The following is a 27,322-nucleotide window of genomic DNA, read 5'->3' as shown; positions in this document are numbered from 1 at the left end:
CTGCTGCCGGGGCCGCTTCGGTGCCTGAGAAGTCTGAGCAGACGAGGCGCGGGAGAGCAAGGACGCTGCAAACTTGGCACGGCGGCGGCCTGAGCCTCCGCTTCACAGCGCGGGGGCTCGATTCAAGCCCAGAAGTTCAGCGAGCAGTGCAATCCGCAGACTTCCCGCTGCGGAGGGTTGCAGGAGGGTGCGCGAGAAAGCAACCCCTGCCCCCGGTTTTCCCCTACACTAAAGGAGAGGAGCTCAGAAGCCGAGAGGAGCGCCATCTGTTCCCAGCTGGAAAGTTGCGGAGGATTGGAGGCTGCTGGAGAGCAGATAGACCACAGCTCAAGCCGCGGGGGGCAGGAGAGGACGGACCCCATTGCCGCCTCCCTTCAACCATAGTAGTTTCTCTTGTTCCGGGGCGCAGCAAGCTACAGACGAAGGCGCGGCGCTCGTCGCGGCGCTCCAGAGGCACAGGCGCGGCGCTCCAGAGGCACAGGGTCCCAGCTGCTGAGCCTGAGGCGCTCAGGGTCTCTTGACACGCCCCTGAGCTTCTAGCCCCATTTTATTGAGATTCCTGCTTGCCTCCTTGCAGTTGGAGGAAAGCGAGAGAATCGAGTGCACGCATAATCCCGCATAGATCAGGTGGAAGGAGCCGTTCAGGACTAAGGACTATTTGGAGACCCTTCTCATTTGAGGGGAAGTGAAGGGCGAGGCTGGATCCCAGAGAGTGGGAAGACTAGTATAAACAGTGCTTCTCTGACGGGATGGGATCCTTAGGGCTCCTAGGGCTGCTGCTGCCGCTGCTTTCAGTGGCAGCCTCGGGCTCAGGGACCGGGACAGAAACCGGGACCGGGACCGGCCAGCTAGTGGGCTCAGCCGCCGTGGGGCCGGCTCTGCAGCCTCGGGAGCCGCTCAGCTACTCACGTCTGCAGAGGAAGAGCCTGGCGGTGGACTTTGTGGTGCCCTCGCTCTTCCGCGTCTATGCCCGGGACCTGCTGCTGCCGCCTTCGTCCTCGTTGGAGCCGAGGGCTGGCCAGACGGAAGCGCGCGGCTCGCTGGCTCTGGACTGTGCCCCACTACTTCGGCTGGTGGGGCCACCGCCCGGGGTCTCCTGGACAGAAGGCTTCAGCTCGCCAGCTCCTGCCCAGGCACGGACGCTGACCAGGGTGCTGAAGGGCGGCTCGGTTCGCAAGCTCCGGCGCGCCAAGCAGCTGGTCCTGGAGCTGGGAGAGGAGGCGATCCTTGAGGGCTGCGTCGGGCCCCCAGAGGAGGCGACTGCGGGACTGCTCCAGTTCAACCTCAGCGAGCTGTTCAGCTGGTGGATTCGCCACGGCGAAGGGCGGCTGAGGATCCGCCTGATGCCGGAGAAGAAGGCTTCCGAAGTGGGCAGAGAGGGAAGGCTGTCCGCAGCGATCCGTGCCTCCCAGCCCCGCCTTCTCTTCCAGATCTTGGGGACCGGTGAGCAGCTCCCGCCTGAACATGTCGGGATTTGTATTTTTAGACACATCAATTTGCAACCACTATCAACTAATTCCTGTTTCCAAAACCCCAGCCTCTTGTTCTTAGCTCTTTTCCTCCTTCCGCAAACCTCCTCCCTCCCATTAGACCATATTTTCTTATTTTTTTCTTGAACACAATCACTCCCTGAGGGTTTTCCTTTCTCTCCAGCAACCAAGTTGGGAGAAAAGTTTTCTGTTCTTGGCAGAATGCCTCCATCGACTTACATGGGGTTCCAGCCAAAATTGGATGCACTTCTAATGGGGGCCTCTGGGATGGTTGAAACGCCCTTATTACTTTTGTATTCCAAGCTAAGCTCTAGCTCTCAAGACTGTTGTCCATCTTCCCTTCCCCTTGTTCCTCTTCCTGGCCATCACAGATATGGGCAATGTGGTACACTTTCTCAGAGAATGTAGACCTCTTCTTCATCTTGTTGAATCCTACCTAGCTGTCCCTTTCAAATGTTGGCTTACTTAGGGATTGCCTCTTCATTGATTCATTCTGCCCTCTTCCTCCAACCCCAGTGTGCTATCCACTCTCAGCCTCTTGTTTTTCCTCTCAGATGTTGTTGGGAGAGCCCCAGAGGAACTAAGGAACATGGGACAGGAGGGAGATGTGAAGAGAGGGAACAAAGTTGCTAAGATTGTCTCCCTTTGAGGTAGTCACAGTGAAGCCAGGAGAGACAGTAGTTGAATTCCCTTTCTTCTCCTGCCCCCCCTCCCCCAATTCTTAGCTTGAATGTCCACAGCAGCAGCTCTGGGTAACAGTCTCTAGCAGGCCTGTTTCACTGCAGATCTCTCTGCTGGAGACTCCTGAAATGAGGTTTCTGTTTCATTTACTCTCTCATTTTCTTCTCCTATTCACTGAGTTGGGGGTGTATGTGCAAGCACTTACTTCTAACTCTTCCCATAGTATTCTTCGACTGGAAAACCAGGTGGTTTTGAATGGATGTTTCTCTCCTAAGACCACTGGAGAACGGCTCAGTGAATAAAATATACCATGTAAATGAATGAGAAAGCACAGAAAAGAAATCATGCCTTTTAAAAGCCTACACTAATTCCATTGAGCAAACCCAGCATCTTTTGTGTCATTCTCATCATCAGAAATAAATGAAATTTTTATGCTCCACTGGTTACTAATGTCTAGTATTAATTGGATGGAGAACACTGAAAAGAGCCCACTGTAGAACTACAAGTATCTGCCATGCTTGTCCCAGCACACACATATACTCCCACACACACCCAGTACTCTCCTGCAGCGGGGATATTTAGAAGCTGAGGTCCTTCAGTCATTGCGCACACACACACAAAACATACTGGTATGTGGTCCCCAAGGAAAAAAGAGTCTGGATGCATATTTCAGCATTAGCATTGGTGGCAATGGCACCTAAAATGACCCCTTTGTGTTCAGTGCTGGAATTTTGTTAAGAGGCAGAATTTATAGTAAGAGGCAGGGTCTGATGAGTTTGATGGTGCCTTCTGTGAACTGAGATAGGAGACCAATACTGTTGTCTCACCACAGATACTTTTGTGAAGAACAGCTGTGCTTTAATGTCAGCCTGGCTTCTGTGGTTTATACCTGCAACATTCTCTTCTAGTGCCTAATGTATTTGTAATGGATATAAAAATGACTTCTCTGGGAATGTGGATTTTCTTCTCCTTTCATGTCCATGATCATCTCTGGAGCTTTCCTGTCACCTCTCGTGACTATAGGCCCAGCAGTCTATATCAGCTATTGTGAGATGTGGGCGACAGATAAAAGGGGTCCTTTCCGTAGCCCCGAACTTGCCTACTATCAACAGGCAGGTTGCGTGAAGTTGTCAGTGGGTGTCTCTGAAGAGTCACATGCTTGGTGCTTTTGAAGAATATACTCTAGTCAAGCCTTAGGTAGGAGTTGAAGCTGCTGAGCAGGGGAGTTTCACGTAGAGAGGAGTGTGCTTCATTCAAGAGCTGTTCTGCTGCTGACAGTAGGGAAGACTGTGAGCGTCCCAAGTCCTCCCTCAGCATCGTAGTCCATTTGGCAGTTGGACCAAGCCTTATGCATCATTTGACACATCTAGCAATGCTGTTTTCCGAAAGAGCCAGGATTCTGTCATTAAAAGGCTAGAAATTTTGGCCAAGCGTTTTTCAGCAGCGTTGGGATCAAATGATTATTGATGGGATCAAATAAGACACTAAGTGTAACTGGATGAGCTCTCCATGACCTCCAGAGAGACAGACAGTTTATTGAAAAGCACTTCGGGCCTTGTGGTGATCACACTTGGAACAGGCTGGGCTCTCTTGCTCTGAGGCATATGCTGTTTTCAGTTAGGTGGCTGGCCGTGCAGGACAAGCCTCTTGCCTTACCACTGCCTCCTCAGCCTCATTCAGATACGGTTTCCACTGCAGACCTTCCCATGGAGGGAGTGGACACACGCTGCTATCTCATGTTTCATGTTTGGGGCAACATATATCATGTGGTTCCATTCACTTTCCTGTATGAAAATTCAAGCTTAGCTTCTCACACTTGGATTGATTTTTCTATTTATTGCATTTGAGGAAATGGGTTTATTCTTCTTATATAGACTCGTGTTGTAGAAAAGACATTTAACTCCTCTGTGAACTAGGATCTTCAAGTATACAAAAGAAAATAGGCACAATTCAGCTTATTTCTCCCTGCTTCTGCGCAAATGACCGGTGGTCTGGCCTAGAGGGGCACAGGCATGCTAATGGGGCTAACTGTGAGGAGGGGACAGGAGAGGAAGTGTGTTCTGCCTGTTCCCCTTGTGGTGAGTGGCCTACAGCCACCCATTTGTCTCAGACTGAAGATAGCTTTCTGAATCTGAACAGGACCGTGACTAGGGATGTGATCGAAATGGAAACGCACCCAGTCAGGATAAAGCAGTAACTTTGTATTGTTTGTCGTTTGGGATATCTGAGAGGATGAAAGGATGTCTGAGAGGCCTCATAATGCATGACATGCAATGTTTTTTCTTCCTGGGTTGCTTTGAATTCATAAATGGGATCAGTATTTCAAAGTACTCATTCATGGAGAGTAGAAGGGGTAAAAGGGTAGAAAGGCCATTGCTGAGACTGTATGAATTTTGGGGCATCATTCTGGGATAGTCCAAACCTCAGAAAAGATGTCTGCCACATTGCTCACAGCCCCACTTTGTAACCTGTTTTGTGGATGTTTTGACATCTTGCTTCTGCCATCCCCCAGGCAAAGGCCTAGAGGATATTGACTTGTGGGATAGGAGGGCCTGTTTCTCTATAAGCAGCCCCCTCTCACTCCAGGAAAGGGGATATATGACTGGGGATTTTACATGTACTTTGGAGAGGCCTGAGAAACTTAAAGTAGAGGTATGCAATGCAATACACCTGACCCTTGACCTCACACGTCTTTCAGTCTCTCCCGATTTTATTTCTGGAGAGGGCAAAGAGAGCCAAGGAAGATAGAAAGGAAATTAGAGCTCCCAGAAGGGATATCAGTTATTGGAGGTGAATTGGGAGAGTTGGAACTAGTCCAGAGAAGAGCAGATTGCTGATTTAAGAGTTGAAGGGACTGATTTATGGTGAAAGATGGAAAGAATTAAATATATATGGCTGAGTGAAGTGGCAATGAAGGGAAAACCATGGTAACAATCTACAAATCTCTGAAGAGGGAGAGGCTGTGAAGGAGAGGAGTTATATAGTGTGGCCCATAGAAGTAACAAGATGAGACTTGCAGAAGGAAACTTCAGGGTGGATATCAGGGAAACCTTATTTTCTGAAATTGATATTTCTCTGACTATGGAATGGAATTCCAAAGGAGCAAAGAGTAAGGTGAAATGTGGGTCAGATAAGCCACAGCATTCATAATTAATCAGTTTTATATTTGGAAATGTTGAGAAGCCACAACAGGCAGGAGAGCTGGGATGGGGAACAGCAGCAGGGATCAGGATCTTTCAGGATTCAACTCTTAAGAGACTTTGGATGTTGATGTTTCCAGTAGGAAAAGACAAGAATTGCATATGTATCTTTGAAATTGGATAGGATGTACTTGCAGAGAAGATTGTTAGTGGAAAAAATATTTTGAAATTCTGGGTTTATTTATCTCTGCCCCCGGACTGACACAGAGTATTTCTTTGAGGTGCTGTCTGTCTATCCATTGGGGAGGAGGCCATACCCATAGAGATGCATCTGAGATGCATCTCTAATATGTGTGTCATCAAGCCATTGGGCAGGGCAGGAGATACCTAGGTCTTGAGAAGATGAGATCACTTCTAGATTTGGTGGACTGCTACTGGCTACTTGAAAACCCTTTGACATGCTGAGAATATATATATATATGGCTATTAGAGTGATGAAACTCATCTAAATCCATTTGATCTTTTCACAAATTTACAAAAGAAAAAGAAGGAAATCCCATGAGGGGTTTGTGTGCATGGTGTGGGAGGAAGGTATTACCATTAATAACACTGAATGCTTTTATAAGGAAGTGTGTCTTCTGAAGGACAAGGGCGACTGGCCCGCAGGTGGGAGAGGAAGAGAGGGAGAGTTGTGTCAGCAGAAGTGGTAGCTCCTGCCACTCTTAGGATTACTGCCTGATAACCTCACCTTGTGGGAATTTGCCCAGCCTGGTTCATAAAGGACATTTTGCCTTTCTCTATAACCATTACTAATGTCCTCTTACAGTTGTATGGGACTTTGTAATTTATAAAGAACTTTCAGATTTATTATTTTTTCCAATCTTACAGTAGGCAAGGCAAGTATTTTTCTTTTATAAATGGAATAACTGGAATCCAGCTATTGGATAAGACTTTTTTCAAGGTAAAAATTGGTAGACCTAGAAACCTTCTCTTATGTATTGAGAGGTTATGAGATGCTAGATGCTGTGCTAGGTCCTAAGACTACAGATCTTTTTGCCTTCAAATCAGGGCTCTTTTCACTAAAGGAATCATCTCAAGATGCAGATTATAAATAACAAAGACATGTAAATAGATGAAAAGCTTTACATTATCCTTGTCAGAAGGCCATGCAACAAATATTTGGTGTTTGATAGCCATGACTTGGAAGATTCTTTAAAATATTTTATTTTCTTAAAATCTTTGAGCCCCAGTTTCATCATTAGCAAAATAGTGATAGTAATAATTCCTATCTCAAGGTGTTGTCATGGAAATTAAATTAGAAGATACGTGTAAATCCGTAACCCAATGCCTGACATAATAAAGTGCGCCATCAATATGAACCATATGGTTTTTCCTAGCAGTGGCAACACCCCAGTGTCTGGTTGAGCAAGTTGTGTACTCTATAACTCCAAGAATTGCATATACATTTTAGTTTATTTAAATGGTGCCATCTGGAGTTATGCAGTCCCTATGTGTGGCCACATGTGGTGACCTTAGCAGCAGCATTTGTAATACTGTGGGCTCCCATGCAACTAACTTCTAATTCCTGAGATAAGAAGTGGGATCCAGTGGAAATGGGGAGAGTGACCAGGATGATAGTTTTTATTGTCTTACTCAGAAACATGGTTGAGGAGAATTGAGATGTGGTATTTACTTCATTTCTATTAAGTAGTATCTTCCAAGGTCTTTTGACCTTGGATTTGGTTCAAAGATTCAAGCACTATATTCACAATCCAGTTATTTTTTCTTCTACACAAAGAAAGCAAGCCTTAACTTTATGAAAATAGGAAGTCTAATAACGAAGAACAAGATAGAGGCATTAGAGAACAGTAGTTCTCAGATGGTGGATCTTTCTTAACTGAGAGCAATGTGTGTAGTTCAAGCCCCTCAGTGCCTAGAGAGGTGCTGGGCCACTGACCTCTGGTAATTTGTTATTATTAGCTGGAGCTGTGCCCTTTCCTTACATTTCTGGCTTCCCCATTCATTGTCAAGTGGAAGGCAGGAGAAAGATGGAAGGTGCCAACTGGTTGATGGACATGAGCCCAGTAAGAGCAATTAGACCTTTGAGATTCTGTGGAGACACATAGCCCAGGGACTTGAGTCCTCAGGAATGTGGCTCAACCTAAAAGAGGCTGTTAAGCATCCACATAGCATTTTATAGGTAGTATTTTTTATGAGCCATGGCTGAGCCGTTGCTTTCAAAAGATGCACATGGACATTATTTCTGCTTGGGAGTAGAGGGAGAATAGGATATTTTTGTGAGGATGGTTATAGGTCCAGAGGTTATGTGACAAGAGCTGCGAATAAACTTATCAAAGAGCCCTAGAGGTGTCTTCTTTCTTAGAGCCATTGTGTTGTCCTCCAGTCTAGGATGTGGCCAGTGTTTCTTATTCATATGGGCCAAGGTGTGAGGAAGGAGCAGTTTAAAAGAGTGTTGGCCTGGTAGGGAGGTAGGGAGCGGGTGGGAGGTATCTTAGTACCCTTCTTGCTGAGCCAGATTTCTCAAAACAACTTTTTTTTTTTTTAATTCAGTAAATTTTGTGATGAACTTTCCAGCTGGGCTGTTAGGAGCTTGGGTCCTTTCCCAGGAAAATTCTCTCAGATTCACTTGGTGAACATAGGCATTCCAGAATGTGGGAAGTCCCAGACTGGGCAGGAGGAGAGCTCTGTTGGGGCAGATGCATCCAACCACTTGGTTAATTAAGAGTCTCTGTGTCTTGGACATTATTTTTGTAATTACATAACAATAGGTGCATGGAGAGGTAGGCAGTGAGAATTCCCTGGAGTAAGGAAAAGGCTAAAGGGAAGATCTGAAAATAAAAACAAAGAAAATCCAAGCAAGCTTAGAGGAAATCAGGCAACTAGCCAGAGGAAATCAAAAGGAAACTTTAAACCATTGACTCTGTTTTTCCTCTTATTTATCTTTTATTCGGTTTTCATTGGAATATGGTTCATGAGGGTGGGCATGGGCAGGTCTCCTTTATAGATCCTTTCCACATTTTCAGCCCAGGTAATTAAAGTAAGTGTTCTGTGGTGGAGGGAACACTAGATTAAGAGCTAGAAGACTTAGATTCTATTATGACACTGGCTTTTTATTAGCTTTGACATCTTGTGCAACTTCCTTAAACTTGTTGAGCCTCTGGGGCTTTTTCCTAAAGGAGAAAATACAGAACTTGTCTTGAGTACCTCATGGAGTCTTTGTGAGCATTATATAAAATAACCTACTTGGAAGATTCTAGTCTGGATTATTCAGAAATAAATATATAAGGCCATAGAAGGATGAATGTGTACAAGATCATAAAAAGTGCTGAGATTCTACTTTATCAATTCATAATTTCAACCAACCCTTGGCATTAGGGAGCAGCTCCCAGATTTTGAGGCAGGTGTTGGGCTTCATTTAAGAGCTCAGTAGCCCTGAAAAGGGGTTATGTGGCCACTTTCCACGGTTTCTCAAAATGAGATCCTTTCATTGAAGTAATTTTGCTCAATTCCAGACTTTTCTGGAAATGAATCTCTGGTTGTGGGACATAAGAACTTGCATTTTAACATCAGAAAATTATTTTTTAATTGAATGATGACAAATACAATGAAGTACATTGAATGTATTAATCTCATGTATAGCTTGATTATAATTCACATATGCAGCTTCCATATAATCACCACCCAGATAAAGATTCAGAACATTTCTAGCATCCCAGGAAGTTCCTGTTTAAGCCATTGTGTGGACATATGTTGTCGTTTGTCTTAAATTGATTTTGGAATTGCTGAATTATATGGTAAGTGTATGTTTAACTTTATAAGGAATTGACAAACTGTTTTTACAAGCAGTTATACCACTTTATACTCCCACCAGTAATGTATGAGAATCCTTGAGAATACTTGATATTGTCAGCTTGTGGTGGTATATTGTTGTGGTTTTAATGTATACTTCGTTTTGTGTTGGTTATCTAATATTGCATAGGAAATTAGCTAGAAAATTAGTGGTTCAAAATAGTAATAACAATTTATCTTTTATAGTTCCTATGAGTTAGGAATTTGGGAATAGTTTGACTAGGTGTTTTTTTGCTTGGAGTCTCCCGTGAGATAGCAGTCAGATGTCAGCCAAGGATGCAGCCATCTTAAATCTTGACTGGAGCTGCAGGATCTACTTGCATGGTACCTTGCTCACAAGGCTAGCAAACTGATGCCGGCTAGTGGTGAGAGGTCCCATTGCTTCTCCAGGTATTCCTGTCTATAGGGCTGCTGGAGCATCCTTGTAACCTGGTGTCTAGCTTCCCTGAGAGTGAGCATCCACTGAGATAATATCTTTTTTGGGGGTAAATATTATGAATCACAGTGTTTGATTTTCAAATGTTGAATTAGCTTCATATTCTCAGAATAAACCCCACATGGTCATGATGTATTATCTTTTTGTGTATTGCTGGATCAGCTCACTAATACCTCGTTGACAATTTCTGCATCTGTGTTCAGGGAGATTATTGGTCTGTAGTTTTCTTGTCTCTGACAGGCTTTAGGGTGTGGGTAATGCTGGGTTCATAAAATGAGTTGTGAAATGCTTCCTCTTCTATTTTTCCTGGAAGAGAATTGTAATTTTTTCTTTCTTGAATTTTTGTTTAATAGAATTTGCCAGTGAGGACTTCTTGGCCTGGTATAGTCATTGTTGGGAAGTTTTAAATTACTAATTATATTTATTTAATAATAATGATTATAGGATTATTCAGATTATCTATTTCTTTTTGAATGAACTTTAGTAGTTTGTATCTGTCAGAAAATTGGTTCATCTATATTGCTGAATTAATGCAAGTTAAATTGTTCATAATATCCCCCTATAATTTTTTATGTCTGTAATGTCAGTAGTGATGTCCCCTCTTTCATACTTGATATTGGTAATTTACATCATCTCTCTCTTTTCTTTGTGGTCATTCTGGCTAGAAGCTTTCCAATTTTATTGACTTTTAAAAAAAAATTTTTTTTTTGTGATACTGATTTCTTCTGTTATCATTATGTATTTCATTTTCATTGATTTCTGCTCTTATTTTATTATCTTTTCTTCATTTGCCTTAGGTTTAAATTGTTCTTTCCGTTTCTAGTTTCTTATGGTGAAAACTTAGATCATTGATTTGAGACCTTTATCCTTTTTCTATTATAAGTATGTAATGGAAAAGTTCTCTCTAATAACTCGGTTTAGCAACATCATATAAATTTTAATATGTTGTAATGAAATTTACCTTCTATTCAATTAAAATACTTAAAAATTTTCCATTTGGTGTTCTTTTCACTCATGGTTTTATATGTGTTTTTTATTTCTGAATATTTGGGGATTTCCCAGATATCTTTCTCTTACTGATTTCTAGTTTAATTCTGATATAGTCTGAGAACATACTTGGTTTGATTTTAGTTATTTAAAATTTGTTCAGGTTTGTTTTATGCCTCAGAATATGGTGTATCTTGCTGAATGTTCCATGTTCCATGCTTCAAAAGAACATTTTCTGTTATTATTTGGTGGGGTATTCAGTTGATGTCAGATCAATTTGGTTAATAGAGTTGCTCAGATCTTTTGTACCCTTACTTATTTTTTTCTGTTTGCTATTTGCATTACCACTAGAGGATTCCTAAAGTCTCCAAGTTTTGTTTTATCTACTTCTTTTAATTCTATCATTTTTTATTTCATGTATTTTTATTATATTCAATTAGCCAACATATAATACATCATTAGTTTTTGATGTAGTGTTCAGTGATTCATTAGTTGAGTATAACACCCAGTGCTCATCATCACACTTGCACTCCTTAATACCTGTCACTCAGTTATCCCATCCCCCCACCGCCCTTCCTTCTGTGACCCTCGGTTTGTTTCCTGGATTCCAGAGTCTTTCATGGTTTGTCTCCCTGTCTGATTTCTTCCCCTTCAGTTTTCCCTCCCCCTGTGGTCCTCCGTGCTATTCCTTATGTTTCACATGAGTGAAACCATATGATAATTGTCTTTCACTGCTTGACTTATTTCACTTAGTATAATCCCCTCCAGTTCCATCCATGTCAATGCAAATGGTGGGTATTCATCCTTTCTGATGGCTGAGTAATATTCCATTGTATATATGAACCACATCTTCTTTATCCATTCATCTGTTGAAGGGCATCTCAGCTCCTTCCACAGTTTGGCTACTGCAATGAACATTGGGGTTCATGTGCCTCTTCTTTTCACTACATCTGTATCTTTGGGGTAAATACCTAGTGGTGCAATTGCTGGGTCATAGGGTAGCTCTGTTTTTAACACCTTGAGGAACCTCCATACTGTTTTCCAGAGTAGCTGTACCGGCTTGCATTCCTACCAACAGTGCACGAGGGTTCCCCTTTCTCCACATCCTCGCCAACACTTGTTTCCTGCCTTGTTAATTTTTGCCTTTCTAACTGGTGTAAGGTGATTATCTCATTGTGGTTTTGATTTGTATTTCCCTGATGGCTTTCATGTGTCTGTTAGCCATTTGTATGTCTTCTTTGGAGAAGTGTCTGCTCATGTCTTCTCCTCATTTTTTGACTGGATTATTTGTTTTTTGAGTTTTGAGTTTGAGAAGTTCTTTATTAGGTGCCTACACATTTAGGATTGACTCATTTCTTGATGATTTGACTCCTTTATTATTGTGTAATATGTCTTTTTATCCCTGGTGGTATTCATATTTTGAAATTTATTTTGATTGATATTAATATAGCCTCTTAGGTTTCTTTTTTTTCTTTTTTTTTTTTTTTAAGATTTTATTTATTTATTTGACAGAGAGAGACACAGCGAGAGAGGGAACACAAGCAGGGGGAGTGGGAGAGGGAGAAGCAGGCTCCCCGCAGAGCAGGGAGCCCGATGCGGGACTCGATCCCAGGACCCTGGGATCATGACCTGAGCTGAAGGCAGTCGCTTAACCAACTGAGCCACCCAGGCGCCCCAGGTTTCTTTTGATTATTGCTTATGTGGTATCTGTTCCATTCTCTTACTTTTAATTTATATCTTTATATTTACAGTGAGTTCCTTATAGAAAACATATTGTTGGATATTGTGTGATTTTTAAAAATTTAATCTTATAGTCTTTGTCTTTCATTTGGTCTTTTAGGCCACTTGTACTTCATGTTATATTTGATATGGTTGGATTTAGATGTATCATTTTGTTTTTGTTTGTTTGTTTCCCTGTTTTTGGTTCTTCTGTTTTTCCTTTCTTGACATCTTTTAGGTTATTTGAATATTTTTTAGTATTTCAGTTTTAATTTATCTATTGGTTTTTTGGCTTTATCTTTGTATTATTATTTTAGTGGTTGCTCTAGACATTACACATATATGTTATATTTGTATATATATGTATGTTATAGTTATATATGTGTATATATATATACACCTACATATCATATATATTTATATGTAAACTCTAGCAGTCTACTTCAAGTTGACATTTTAGTACTTCAAGTAAAATATAGACCCTTATAATCATATAGGTCCCTTTACCCTCCACCTTTGTTATAGTTCTATGTGCTATATCTACATAATTAAAAACTCTGCGAGTGTGTATGTGTATATATATATATATATATATATATATATACACTCATACACACACACATGTACATAGCTTTTAGCAGTTATACATATTATACATAATTTAAGAGGAGAAAACTAGTCCTTTATATTTACCCAGATACATAACATTTTTCTTACTCTTCCTTGTTTTCTGAAGTTCCAGTTTCCCTATTTAATCATTTTCCTAAAGAACTCCCTTTTTCATTTCTTTTAGAGCATTTCTGCTGGTAACAAATTAGCTTAGTTTTCCTTTATCTGAATTTGGGTTGACAAGTCTTTTCTTTTTACACTTTAAGAACGCTGTTCCTCTGTCCTTCATAGCTTCTGATAAGCATTCTGCCATTAAATTGTTCTTCCCTATATGTAGCTGTTTTCAAGATTTTTCCTTTGTCTTTAGTTTTCAGAAGTTTGATAATTTGACTATTTGATTATGATGAATCTGTGCATAGTTTGCCGTCTGTTGAGATTCTTGAATCTGTAAGTTTACATCTTTTATGAAATCTGGTTAGTTTTCAGCCATTATTTCCTCATTTTTTTTGCACTAATACCTTTCTCCCCTCCTCTGGGACTCCAGTTGCACAACTTTTAGATCTTTTGCTACTGTCTCACATTCTCTCAAAACTCTTCTAATTTCTTTTTTCAACTTTTTTCTCTCTGTTCTGCAGATTGGACAGGTTCTGAGATCTATCTTTGAGTTTACTGACTCTTCCTCTGTTTTCATTTTGCTATAGTTTTTATTTTATTTTTTATTTATTTTTATTATGTTAATCCCCATACATTACATCATTAGTTTTAGATGTAGTGTTCCATGATTCATTGTTTGTGCATAACACCCAGTGCTCCATGTAGAACGTGCCCTCTTTAATACTCATCACCAGGCTAACCCATCCTCCCACACCCCTCCCCTCTAGAACCCTCAGTTTGTTTTTCAGAGTCCATCGTCTCTCATGGTTCATCTCCCCTTCCGATTTCCCCCCCTTCATTCTTCCCCTCCAGCTATCTTCTTCTTCTTTTCTTTTTTAACATATAATGTATTATTTGTTTCAGAGGTACAGATCTGTGATTCAACAGCCTTGCACAATTCACAGTGCTCACCATAGCACATACCCTCCCCAGTGTCTATCACCCAGCCACCCCATCCTTCCCACCCTCCACTTTGCTATAATTTTTAATATTAGATGTTGTATTTTTCAGTTAAAATTTTCTATTTTTTTATTTTTATTTTTTAAAGATTTTATTTGAGAGAGAGAGAGCATGAGCAGGGGGGAGGGGCAGAGGGAGAAGCAGACTCCCTGCTGAGCAGTGAGCCCAATGTGGGGCTCGATCCCAGGACACTGGGATCATGACCTGAGCCGAAGGCTAATGCTTAACTGACTGAGCCACCCAGGTGCCCCAAATTTTCCGTTTTTAAAAATAATTTCTATTTCCCTACTTAGAACTACCTTTTCATCAATTTTCCAGAATGTTTACTTTTCCCTCTGGGAACACAGTTATAACAGATAGCTTCTTTAAAGTCTTTGATCACTTCAACATCTGGATTGTCTTGTTATTGGCATTTGTTGATTATCTTTACCTTTACGAATTGGCCGAATAATAATTATGGCTGAATAATATTTCATTGCATATCTGGACCACATTTTCTTTATGCATTCATCAGTCAGTGGACATTTGGGCTTTCTCCATAGTTATTCAGCCATCAAAAAGAATGAAGTCGGGCGCCTGGGTGGCTCAGTTGGTTAAGTGACTGCCTTCGGCTCAGGTCATGATCCTGGAGTCCCGGGATCGAGTCCCGCATCGGGCTCCCTGCTCGGCAGGGAGTCTGCTTCTCCCTCTGACCCTCCTCCCTCTCATGCTCTCTGTATCTCATTCTCTCTGTCTCAAAAAAAAAAAAAAAAAAAAAGAATGAGTCTTGCCATTTGCAATGATATGAATGGAGCTAGAGTGTATTATGCTAAGTGAGATAAGTCAGTCAGAGAAAGACAAATACCATATGATCTCACTCACATGTGGAATTTAAGAAACAGAACCGATGAACATATGGGAAGGGGGGAAAAGAAAAAGAGGCGAGAAGTAAACAAGCCATAAGTGGCTCTTAACTATAGAGAACAAACTGAGGGTTGATGGAGACAGGTGGGCGGGGGATGGGCTAGATGGGTATTAAGGAGGGCACTTGTGATGAGCACTGGGTGTTATATGTAAGTGATGAATCACTGAATTCTACTCCTGAAACCAATATTGCACTGTATGGTAACTAACAAAATTTAAATAAAAAACCCAATTGGTCATCTGTTTTATTTTGTTTTGCTATTGTATATTGAGTAATTTTACATCATATCCATGATGGAGCATCATGTTGTTTGGTCTGAGACCTGGGTGTATTTTTTTTTAAGATTTTATTTATTTATTTGACAGACAGCGAGAGAGGGAACACTGCTGGGGGAGTGGGAGAGGGAGAAGCAGGCTCCCTGCTGAGCAGGGAGCCCGATGCGGGGCTCGATCCCAGGACCCTGGGATCATGACCTGAGCTGAAGGCAGACGTTTAACGACGTCTGGGTGTATTTTAAATCTCAGTTTTTTTCTTAAAGACTTTATTATGCTGCTTTGAGTCTGTCCATACATGTGTGCTCAGAGATGAGCTGGGCCCTAGGCCAGTTTCTTCACAGAATTAGCATATTTCTGTCTCTCCCCTCTGGAATTCTCCTTAAGCTCAGTTTTACCTCTCTGTACTGCTTCTGCATAGTGTGTGCAATGGGGGCTGTCCTTGGGCAAAATAGATAAAAGAGAAACGAATCAGGAATTCTGTCCATACTCCGGCCTGAAGTGCCCCCTTTTCCCAAGCCCCTGTCCTGAAAGATGTGGTTTCTAGTAGGTTCTCTAGTAGAGTTGGGGCTGCTGACATTGCCAGCCACACTGACTCTGCTGAGAGCTCACTATCATGAGATGAGCAGGAGTAAAAAGGAAGAAAAAACAAAGAAATAGAGATTTCCCTCCATACTCTCTGGATCACAAGGTTCCTTCTCCTGGCCAGAAAGAAGAGATTTCTGTGGCCATTTTACCTGTACCATCACCCCGGCTTAGCTGGGTGCCCACATTTGGTTCACAGATGCAAGAGAAAAGAGGTAAAAACAGAAAAGTTACCTCCATATGGATTGCTTTCCCAGATTTTGACTCTCTTCCTCAATATTCCTGGTTTTATTTATTTTTCATAGTCCCTTAATAGTTGTTTTTTGTATTTTGTCCAGAGTTCTTCATTGTAAGTAGGAGGATGAATAGAATTTAGTGGGCTTACTCCATCATGCTGCACTGTATGTCCCTCATTCCTTTTTGGAATCAGAGTTTCCGTCAACAATATTTTCCTTTCATTCCCTCTTTCCCATGTCAGGGTGTGCTAAATGCTTCCAGGCAGAAAATCAGGACAGTGCTAGGGCCTACCACTTTTATTTTCCTTCTCTCCTGTGCTACTGATTATCCCATGAAAACAGTTTTTTCATATATTTTGTCCAGTTTTACAGCTGTTTATTACTTTATCATGGCTGAAAGCCTATAAAATGAACTTTGAGATCACGGCCATGTTGGCTTATCTCCAGATACACCTTCTAGATTTGTGTGAGAGGTACTCACCAAGCAGAAATTAAACAAGGGAATCCTCTGTAGGAGAATCTATAAATTTGGACTTTTGCCTGAAGAAATGCTTATTTATTGGTTCACCTATTTCTTGTTTGTTTGTTTTACATTGAGTGCTTACCAAGTTGAATTGAGTACAGTCTGTTTCTCCCAGGAGTTCACAAACTAGCTGGGAGAGAAAAGGCAAACAAGGCGTGCTAATAAGTAACTCCAGGGAACGGCAGCACTTGATGCTGAAGAAAGGATGCAGATGGTTATAATGGTTCAGGGGAAGCTTGGAGATGTCAACTCCAGCTGGGGCGATTAGAGATAGTTTTGTTCTGTTCCTCCAGATCTCAAAAACCATTCCCTGAAAGGCTGATGAATTCTCCTTGCTCAGTGCATGGTAGAAGGTGTGAAGTTCCTCTAAAACAGGAAATTATAGCTCTGGAATTTTAGAAAGAATAAGTTTATTGCCTTTTGGCAGGGGGTCAGGTCAAAGGATATCTGCTGAGAATGATGGTTTTTCTTTTGGCAGAAGTGAGTTAGAAAAAACTTCCAGAAGTAGGTGATTTGAGAAACTGGGTCTTGGGGGGAGTATAGAATTAGAGAAAAGAAAAGGGCAAAAGACCTTATAAATTAGGGCGATAGCATAAAATAACAGCCAGAGGAGGAACAGAGAGAGACAGACAGACAGACACTGTGTGTGTGTGTGTGTGTGTGTGTGTGTGTGTGTGTAACAAAGTAGGTCTAGCCAGAGTGGAGAAGCCTAAGGAATCCTGGGGGTTGAGAGGCCGGGTGCTGAGTCAGGTAATCTGAGTTAGAGGAAGGTCTGGCTTATTGAATCAGGAATTTACATTTGATGCTGAAGAAATCAAAAAGTATTTAGTTTTTGAGTAGGGGAATGCATGTTGACTGCAGATTCTTCAAGAAATGTTGTTTGGTTGTGGGTCTCGGTCCTGGACTACACAGACAGTTGCATTGGAACCTTGAGAGGCTGTTGTACTGGCTCAGGAGTGAGGGACTCGGAGATGGGCCAAAAGATGCCCAGATATAAGGGGAACAAGAAGAAAGGAGTCAAAGGTCCAAGGGTTTGACCTGGGGGCCTCGCAGACTGGTGGTGTTACTGAAAAGAAGATAGTTGGGAAGAACATCTGGTTTGGCGGTGGGGGGAGTACCTGACAGATGACTGTTTCGTGGGTTTCCATCTGAAGATCAGGTTATTTGGAATGCATGTGAAGGTAGGAAACAGAAGCAGGACAGGTAAGAGGTCCAGGTGGAAGATATGGATGTGGGAACTGTTTATATGGACCTGGTGGTTTACTTCTTGAGAACAGATGCATTTTCCTGAGGAAGAAGAAAGAGGAAGAAAGCACACCTTGGATTTAGGAAAGTTCATAATTTGACAATGGAATGGAGTCAATGACATCACTAGAAAGAACTTATAAGAAGGAAGAGAGGCCACTGGATTGCAGTGTCATGGAAGCTAAGGGAGATGGATGTTCCAAAGATGGAGTGGAAAGGCCTTGTGTTTGTCCCAGAGCCTTCTGGAGAGCACGTAGAGGTAGAAGGAAGTTTATTGGGGGTGCTGAAGAAATCACAGCAAAATGTACTTATGTAGTTGTTCGGTTTGTGAAAGGAAGAAGAGAAGACCAAGAGAATGAAAAGTCAATGATGTTAGAAGGTTTAACAGAACGGGGAAAAGATGTGTGAAGGATGAACGTTCTTAATAAAATCAGGAGGGAAACCGCTGCAGAGAAAGGAGGTTTAAGGAACAGCAAGGGAAGGGGTAATTGCATAGCAAGAGCACTCACTCTAGGCAGTGTGGACTCTTCTCCCAGATTTGGATGCATTCCATCCAGGCTGTGGCTGCTTCTTAAAATAGAGTTTTTGCTGCCTTATCCTTTTAAGTCGTTCTGGGAGGTGGGGAATCACTATTTTATGAGGCTGCCCAGTGCTTGCTGGACAGAACTGTTGGGAAAATATTGGATAGTGGCTACATTCTACTCTGTAACTTAATACTAGTAACAACTACGACTGAACAGTTTTACATAGGTTACTCTATTTACTCTAACATGGCAAGGTTGATTTTAGTATTACTCCCATTTCCAGATATGTTGAGGTTCAGAGAGGTTAAGTAACCGGCCGTGGTCACATAGCTAGTAAGAGAAGGATCTAGTATTCGAGTCCCAGTCTGTTTAAGTGTGCACCTGTTATCTCTAGGTCTTCCTGCTCCTGCTTGTGGTTGTCATTCTGCCTCCATGTATTGTCTGTTCTCCAACATGAGGGCCCTTCAGATATATGAGGTCAGCTATCCCACATACCCTGGATAATTTCCTTTGTCTCCTCTTCTTTCTCTTTTTCCTCCTCTTTCTTGCTTTCTCTCTCTTTCTTTTTTTTTTTTTAATTGTTAATTCAACAGGTGGTTATTGAGGAGTTTCCGTGTGTCAATCACTGGGCTAGGTGCTGCGCAGACAGCATTGAACAAAACACACCAGCGCTTTGCCCTCACGGGGTTTACAGATTGGCGAGGCAGGCGTATTAAATGTGCAAATGAACACATAAATCTACAATAAGAAACAGTGAGGAGTGCTGTGAAGGAACGGGGCGTCTCTACCCCCCCCCCGCCGCCCCCTTGGCACCCTTTCTCATAAACTCTGATTTTCAGAGGCCTCGCCATCCTTGCTTCTTTCCTCCAGACTCCTCTCCTTTTAAGGGGTGGACTTCAAACGAGGCCAGGTTTCTACCACTGTGGTCTGATCTTGGAGCCCAGTGAGGGTCTTCACAGAGAAACCTTGTGTTGTTGCAGCTTCGAGGTAGGAATGGGCAGAACCACAGGCAGGAGGGACTAGAGAGAAAGAACACCTCTCCCTCTTCTGAGATAAGAAGACAGATGTGCAGAGGGCCAGGCAGAGGCAACGGACAAGGATGTAGAGCCCAGAAGTAGGGCCGATGGTCTCTAACCATTCCATGAAGTGTGACCTGAGGTCATGCTAAATAGATCACCACGCCATGCAATCCCTTCCATTCCACAAATCCTGCCTTTCCTTTCATGCTCCAGCCCCTCTTGTTACCCACACCTCCCTCCCTCCCCTCTCCCCTCTCCTCTGCTCCCTGCCCCTTCACTCCTTCTCTTCTTTCTTCCTTTCTTTTCTCCTTTCTCTTCTTTTTTCCTCTCCTCTACTCTCCCCTTTTCTTTTTCTCTCCCTCCCCTTTCCTTCCTTCCTTCATTCCTTCCTTCCTCCCTCCCTCCCTCCCTCCCTCCCTTCCTTCCTTCCATGCTTCCTCTTAGTATCAGTCTCAATATAATTGGAAGAGTCTAGTTGGAGAAAAATGTCAAAAAGTACAAATGCAGATTTAGTATATCTGACCTTTTTTCTTTTCAAAACAATAAATGCCAAATAGTTTAAAATGGCAGCCAGGATGGTTAGAGATTATTTATGTGCTTAAGTATTTAGGGAAGAAATGTAGTTCAAATTTAAGTGTAATTTATGTGAAGATTCTGACTGGTGAGAGTCCTAAGTACTTTTAAGGAACCAGTATAAGCAGTGATGTTTACATTTCAGACAACAGAAAATGTGAAAAATCAGAATAGAACGAAGTGGCAAATGATCCCTAATAGGTAATGAGGACATTTGATAACATCAAGGAAGTATTTTGCAACACATAATTGTGTTTGGGTTTTTCATATGGTGTGGTGGCATCCCAGAGAAAGACCCACAATCCACATGTCCTCTCCTTTGATGAAATACAAGATATTTTATATATGCAGGTTTGCCTGTATCACTTACCTATTTTACTGAAGACATTTTATTGTTAAAACAGAAGGAGGGAGAATTATCTTGCTCCAGCTGTGTAAATCCTGATAGAAGTATAATCCTCCAGCCTGGAGTGTAATTCTGTACTCAGTCTCATCCTCAATTATCATCAGAAGCAGCAGTGTCCTTTACAGAGTGGAGGCTCCTGAAAGGTTTTTTTTTTTCTTTTTTATAAAGAACTGTGAACATTAGTTAACCCATTTACTTCTGAAAAGAGACAACATTGCATTGTGTTAAGAAAATAGACTGTGGATTTTGCTCTCGGTTTGGTGCCCAGCTCCAGAACTTTACTATAGTTACAAAATCTTAAGGTAGTAAGACAATAACTTAATTTTCCTGCTCATCTATAAGGTAGAGGTTATTATAGCACTTGCTTTATAGGGTTCTCAGGAGGAGTAAATGAGATAATTAAAAAAAGTTTAGTATAGCACCTGGCATATGGTTAAAGCACTGAAAATATTATCCATTATCTTCACTTTTATTATTGTTGTTTTATTAATAAAGGGGCTTCCCCTGATTTTTTTTTTTTAATTTTATTTATTTACTTGACAGAGAGAGACACAGCGAGAGAGGGAACACAAGCAGGGGGAGCGAGAGAGGGAGAAGCAGGCTTCCCGCAGAGCGGGGAGCCGGATGCGGGGCTCGATCCCAGGACCCTGGGATCATGACCTGAGCTGAAGGCAGACGCTTAACGACTGAGCCACCCAGGTGCCCCCCCCCCCGATTTTTTTTTGTGGCTTCCTTTCCATGTCATCTTTGCTGAAATCTATACTCAAAATTAGAGTTTATCTTGTAGAAAATACAATTAAACAAATGAAAGGCCCCCCAAAAACCTTTACATATTATGGACAAAAGCAGCCTATTTGCTCAGAGCTAAAATCATCAGAAAGTCAGTGCCATCCCATTGTGTATTGCCTAAGAATTCCACATGGAAATAGCAAATCTTTTATTTATTTATTTTTTAATGTCAAAGAATTTTAATTAAGTCGTAAAGATTTCTAAACCCTTAAGATACTCATTATAAGATCTTTTACTTTCATAGCAGGAAAAGTCCTTATTTCAATAATTAACTATGAAGTTTGAAAAACTATAGTGTCAGTTGAGGCATGGAAGGAGGGAAGAGACTTCTGGACTAGGAATTGTGGGATTAGGTTTTCATCTTAGGATGTGCTGAGTTCTCCTGTTTGAACCTGGGCCAGTCACCTAAGCTTTCTGAGTCTTAGTTTCTGTCATATGACATAAGTGAGTTCTAATCTCTACTCTCCCTTTCATATTAAAATTGTGTGATTATAACCTATGTCCAGGCCTGGTGCTGAAGCTTTACTGGGAAGATGCTATTTCTATGAACAGATGCAGGGTCAGTTAGAATTTCACACAGCAGTAATAAGAAATGATAACCTTCTCTGATTCTTACACATTTGGTAACTAGCGGGTGATGACGAGAGCTGTTTACTTCTAACCGATATGCCTTAGAGACTATGATAAGATTAAAGAAATTTATTTTCATTTCTACCCAAAAGGAAAAGCCAAGTTATATTGGTTCTTTTCTGGATATATAGTGAACTCACCTAAGATGCTCTGTTCTGGTTTTCTGTTCTAATTATTACAGCTAGTCAGGGACCTGTGGACAGAGGCGATAGATAGATAGACCGATAAATTCTTATCTACCTACTTACCCACATACATGAAAACTATACTTCCTCTTCCTTATTTGGGTAGAGTTTAGGTTAGGGGTGGGATATTGTGATATGGGAGTACTTGACTCATCTATCTCAGTGTGAGGGACATGGGGGTACTCAGTAAATACTTGTTGAATCAACGAAGAAAGGAATAAGGAACGAGGAATAAAAATATGATATATGAAAATGGCTGCAGGACAAGCTCTTTCCATCTTTAATAACCACCTGCCACAGTGAACACAACGTGCCTTACAAGTTCACTTGCTCACTTTTTTTTTTTTTAAGATTTTATTTATTTATTTGAGAGAGAGAATGAGATAGAGAGCATGAGAGGGGGGAGGGTCAGAGAGAGAGGCAGACTCCCTGCTGATCAGGGAGCCCGACGTGGGACTCGATCCCGGGACTCCAGGATCATGACCTGAGCCGAAGGCAGTCGCTTAACCAACTGAGCCACCCAGGCGCCCCCACTTGCTCACTTCTTAATGGCTCATTGACTCTTTCCTTAACTTCAATTCTTGATCCAATAAATAATCATAGAGACCCGTTTTGTGTTCAGAACTTTGTAAAATTATAAACCACAATAATTACAAAATGTGATTCCTGACTTTAAAGAACTTATAAGACAAGAAATATAGATTTGGAGTCAAAAGTTGGGGATTCTGGACTTGACCCCAGCATCAGTTGGCTTCATGATCTTCATTTAAATGGTCTTGAGTCCTGCTGACATGCAGGGGATGATTCCAGCCTCAAGAATTGTTGAGAGGATCAAATAAGATTATATAGGTAGAATAGTGCTCTGTAAAATTGAAAGCACTATAAGCCTTACACCAGCTATTAGAAATAATACAAGAGGGTGTGGGCTTAAAGTCTAAGTGTACTGAGGCAAAGAACAGTGAGTAGGGGTGATGAGTATGGACTTCCTGACGAAACTGAGCCTTCATGCGTCCTGGAGGATGAGTAGGGTTTGGATAATCAAGATGAGAGGAGAGCATTCCAGACAGGGAGCATGGAGCATGGAGTGAGGGGTGCCAAACTCAGTCTGATTAAATCAACTAGTCTTCCTGGAGTACCTGATGTGAACGTCATGCTCTGCTGGGACTTCTCTGGAGAAGAGATTTTGTGTTGGAAGGTACAGTTGGATGGGCAGGATGGGATCCGGACATGACAGGAGGGCCTTGGAGAATACACAAGGGTATTTAATCTTCTCGTAGGAAGAACCAGGCAACTGTCAACAGGTCTTATCTGAATTTTAGGATGATGAAACTGGTAGAGGTGTGCAGTTCAGAGTAGAATGTGGGGACTGGAGTTGGTCATCTGGGGTGCAGTGCGGGGGATGGTTTGGAAAGTAGGATGGCAGAGAGAAGGATGACTGCAGAGAAACTTCACAGATCCTGTTGTCAGAGGCAGAAGAGGGATGAATCCAAGTTATTCTGGAACTTTCTGCCAGCAAGATTAGAGTATCTTTGATAGAAACGAAGAATTGGGGAAGGAAAGATTTGGGGAGGGAGAGTTGAGTTCCACTTGCACATGGGAAGCTGAGATAATAGCTGGTTCTAGGCAGCAACATCCTGTAGGCAATTGGAAATGTGGGACTAGAACTCCTATAAGAACTCAGGGCCAGGCATGGAGATTTGGGAATCATCAGCACAGAGAGTTCTCATAAATTATGCACTTTGCTTAGAACTTAATTTCATGTTTTTCAGAAGATAAGAGAAATGAAAAGCTTGCTGAATTATGGATTATGCAACTGTATTAAAAGCAATTCTCTCTTTCCCCCTCCCATCCGCCTCCCTGGTGATTTTGGTGTTCTGTTCTTCCCTCCGATTTACCCCCCCCAAATACTTTATAAACTGAGGGGCACCATAACGTCTCTTTCTGTCAGATCAGAAGATTGTCAATGAAGAGATTAAGGTGATCGGGAAGGTTCACCAGAAGATATAGTGATCCTCTTGGCACCCTCTCCAGTCCTTTGGAGATCAGACGGGTAGAAGGTTTCTCTAGAGGAAAGCAACCATTTATATTTATAGGAGGAAATGTTTAAAGAGCTAAATTCTCAGTTCCCTGGACAGCTCCGTTGTTTGATTTACAGCTTTTCTTAAGTAAAGCACTGATTCTCACCAAGAGACGAGCTGCTTGGCAGATAATGTGATCAGATGAAGTAGGGCTTTCAGAGCCGGTGGATGGGCTTGAAGCTGGGACTCCTTTGCTGACACCGAGCTTTCATTAGTGGTTTGAACTTAGCACAAACGGCAGGTGCAGCTCTCAGAAGTCGAATTTTCTTTAGTCTAATCCTCTTCTTCCTCCCCTTCAATGGGAAAATTTCCCCAGCAATTTACCTAGACGTTCTCAAGCATTATTACCTGGCACAGGGTATCAGACTTGACTTTAGATGAGGTAGTGATGGGGAGGGGACAGTTGGAGAAATAAGATGCAGGTGCTCACATTTATTGACCATTTATTATATGCTAGGCACTTTACAAACATTCTCTCATTAACCTTTACAGCCACAAAAGATGGGTATTTTAATCTCTTTCACAAATGAGACTCCTGGGGGTTATGTGACGTTGCCAGATCATAAGATGAGTAAGCGGCTGAACTGGGATTTGGTTCCCTGAACTGGGATTAGATTTCTAAGCCTGAAGGTTCCCTCCTTGTTCCAAGCTGTGCTTCCTTCCAATCCCTCGTAGAAGGAGAAAAATTATTTTTAAGAAAGACACTTGATTATAATTTTCCAGAAGCCTGTGGAGGAGGAAGGGAATCCAGTAATGCTCATCTCCATGTCCTCCTGAGCTGTCATTCATTCCCTTGTCCCTTTTTCCTTCCCGCCTGCTCTTCTGTTTTTTCGCTGCCTATCATTGTGGGAAGCCCCCTTTTCTTCTCACACCTTTCTCTTGGGATGTGCAGGTTAAAGGGATGAGGCAGTGTGAGGAGGCAGTCCAGCACCCAGTCTCTCATCTTTCAGGGCATCCTGTGCCCTTACTATTGACCTTCTGTGGAGCCTGGCTAAAAGCAGGTGGATATACAGTGTGGCTGCATTATAACTGCTGATTTTCATTTTGACTGTGGACAGACTTTGAGAGAAGTACCTACTCTGTACAAGGCACCACGCTGGTGCTAGAAAAAATTACTTTGAAGTGACTAAATTGGAATTTCCTTAGAATTAAGGAAAAAAAATTGTGCTACTCTTTTACATATTTAAGAACAATGGGCCAAGGAGAAAGGAGTGGGGAAGAAGGGAGGGGCAGGCAGCAACTTCGCTTAGAGGCTAACAAGTTCCTGGGGATGAAAGACAAGGACAGCTTGATGTGTGGCCCTGGCCACCGGTCCTGCTACAGGACGCGGCCACTGCTCGGTCCATGGCCCTTGTGGGTCCAGGCTTTCTATTTGGCAGCCTGTTTCCACTGACATCGTTCAAGTGGTCCTCCATGCAGACTCGCTAATCGCCTCGCCTTTTTCTCCTGCTCTGCAGTCTAATCCATGGATGAATGGATGTCAGCCTACCCTCAGGGTAGTTCTAGAGGTGCTTTCTGAGACATGCTAATCTGGGCAAACTGGGACATTGGAGAGGGCCAGTGCCCCCAGAGCATTCTCCAGTCAGTCAGTATGTGTTAACCACAGCCTTCTGGAGAAGCATTGCTACTAGTGAGGATGACAGGTCAGGAAGGGGCCGTGAGACAGTCCCCATAGCACGTGGCTCACAGCCATCATAGTCCATACACCATGCTGCAAGGGCCTCAGAGACGCTCTTTGTACCGTGAGCATGTTTCTTTTCATTGAGATCAGTTCAAGTGCTTTTGGCTACAAGTAATAAAGACCCAACTGAGAGTAGCTCAACAGTCTTATATAATAAGAGGTGTGGAGTTGGTGTGGCTCCAGGGTCGGTCAGTTCATAATTCATGGCGCAGGACAAAGTTAAGGACCCAGGCCCTTCCTGTCTTTCCACTCTGCCTCCTTCACACACAGCTGCAAGGGCCAAATGTTTGTTTTTTGCTCCTTCATAAGAAGAAGGAAACCTTTTACAAAGGCCCCTGGTGGAATTCCCGTGTTCCATTTGCTTGGGCTGCCACACATGACCATGCCTAAATCGAGAGGATATCCAGAGGGAAGAACACAGTTCATTTGTCTCAAACCCAAACGTACATCAGAACCTCTGGCACGGCTTATTAAAATAGACTCTACTGCCCACCCCCTGAGATTCTGGTTCAGCCGGTGTAGGGTAGGGCCTGAGAATTTGCATTTCTAACATCTCCTCTGTTGGTGCGGAGACCACTTGAGAACCATTGGCTTAAACCATTCATCAGTCGTCTCCCAGGTCTGGGGCAGTGCCCTTGACCTCCACAGATGCCCCAAACCTGACCACAGTTGAGCTTCTCTTAGCAAGAAGGGAGGGGGAATGCCTGCTGAGTGTCTCCAACATCATTGTTAATTTTGGGAGTTCTAGAAAGAGCAGACAGTTCCATATAAGGCTCTAAATTCCTTTTGGGTTGTATCCTGTAGGGGGCTTTCCCTTCACATGGGACAACCCAGGAGAGTGTCTGGATTGCAGATCCAACTCAGCTGAAGATAGGAGGAGTCTCACTATTGTTCTGGTACATAGGCTTGTGGATACCAAACATTTAGATTAACAGGCCACTGGAGTTGGTGATGGCAGCATCTTCTTCCCCCTTTCCCTCCTCCTCCTCTTCCTGCTCTTCTTCCCTTTCCTCCCTCACAAACTTCAGTGTCACATGAAACTTCCGCTTTTCAGAAGACTGAATTCTTCCTGACCCCGCAATGAGTGCAGTCAGAGCTTCCCACTTTGGGGACACACAGCTCCCGTGGCAGCAAAGGGCTTGAGGGCCTTCCAGCTGGAGGCTGAGCTGCACGGAATCAGCCATCAGGGAGCTCTGGGCTGTGGTTACCCCGAACACAACGCTCATTATTGATGCTAATTGAACTTGAAGTTAATGAAAAAGGATTATTTTAGAGGGCTTAAGTTGAGGCCAAAATTGTTATTACAGGTTAATTATTCTCCTTAAAAGGCACCATTACAGCCATGATTGTTTTTTATCAGCTTTTTCTCTGGTGCCAAAAGAGATTTCTTCGAAGGCAGATTCCTGATATAATTAGTCACCTCATCTAATTCTTAATCACCAATCATTTCTCTCCAGATAGAGGTTAATCAAAGGTAGATGAGTTGGATATTCTGCCTTAATTGCATTTGATCAGTTTCAAAGAAACCCTTTTCTCTTCCATTTTTGGTTAGGAATGTGGCCTTTCCTTGGTGCTTTTATTTATTTATTTATTTATTTATTTATTTATTTATTTATTTATTTATTTA

At 42.4% G+C, this 27,322-nt stretch overlaps 1 protein-coding gene across 1 annotated transcript in view; it reads left to right on the top strand.

The window, feature by feature from the left end:
• The first annotated feature begins 733 nt into the window (after nt 1-733).
• Nucleotides 734-27,322, top strand: part of ALK (ALK receptor tyrosine kinase) — a 687,757-nt gene continuing 661,168 nt past the window's right edge. Inside the window, exon 1 of the mRNA XM_035000834.1 lies at nt 734-1,443. Within this exon, the coding sequence (XP_034856725.1) occupies nt 750-1,443 (694 nt within the window). The 5' untranslated portion in view covers nt 734-749. The remainder of the gene's footprint in view (nt 1,444-27,322) is intronic.

The sequence above is a fragment of the Mirounga leonina genome, unplaced genomic scaffold, assembly GCF_011800145.1.
Source record: "Mirounga leonina isolate KUSES-001 unplaced genomic scaffold, KU_Mleo_1.0 Mir_125, whole genome shotgun sequence".
NCBI lineage: Eukaryota > Metazoa > Chordata > Mammalia > Carnivora > Phocidae > Mirounga > Mirounga leonina.
Note: the sequence above shows the minus strand (reverse complement) of the source record. Positions and strands in the feature narration are given on the sequence as shown.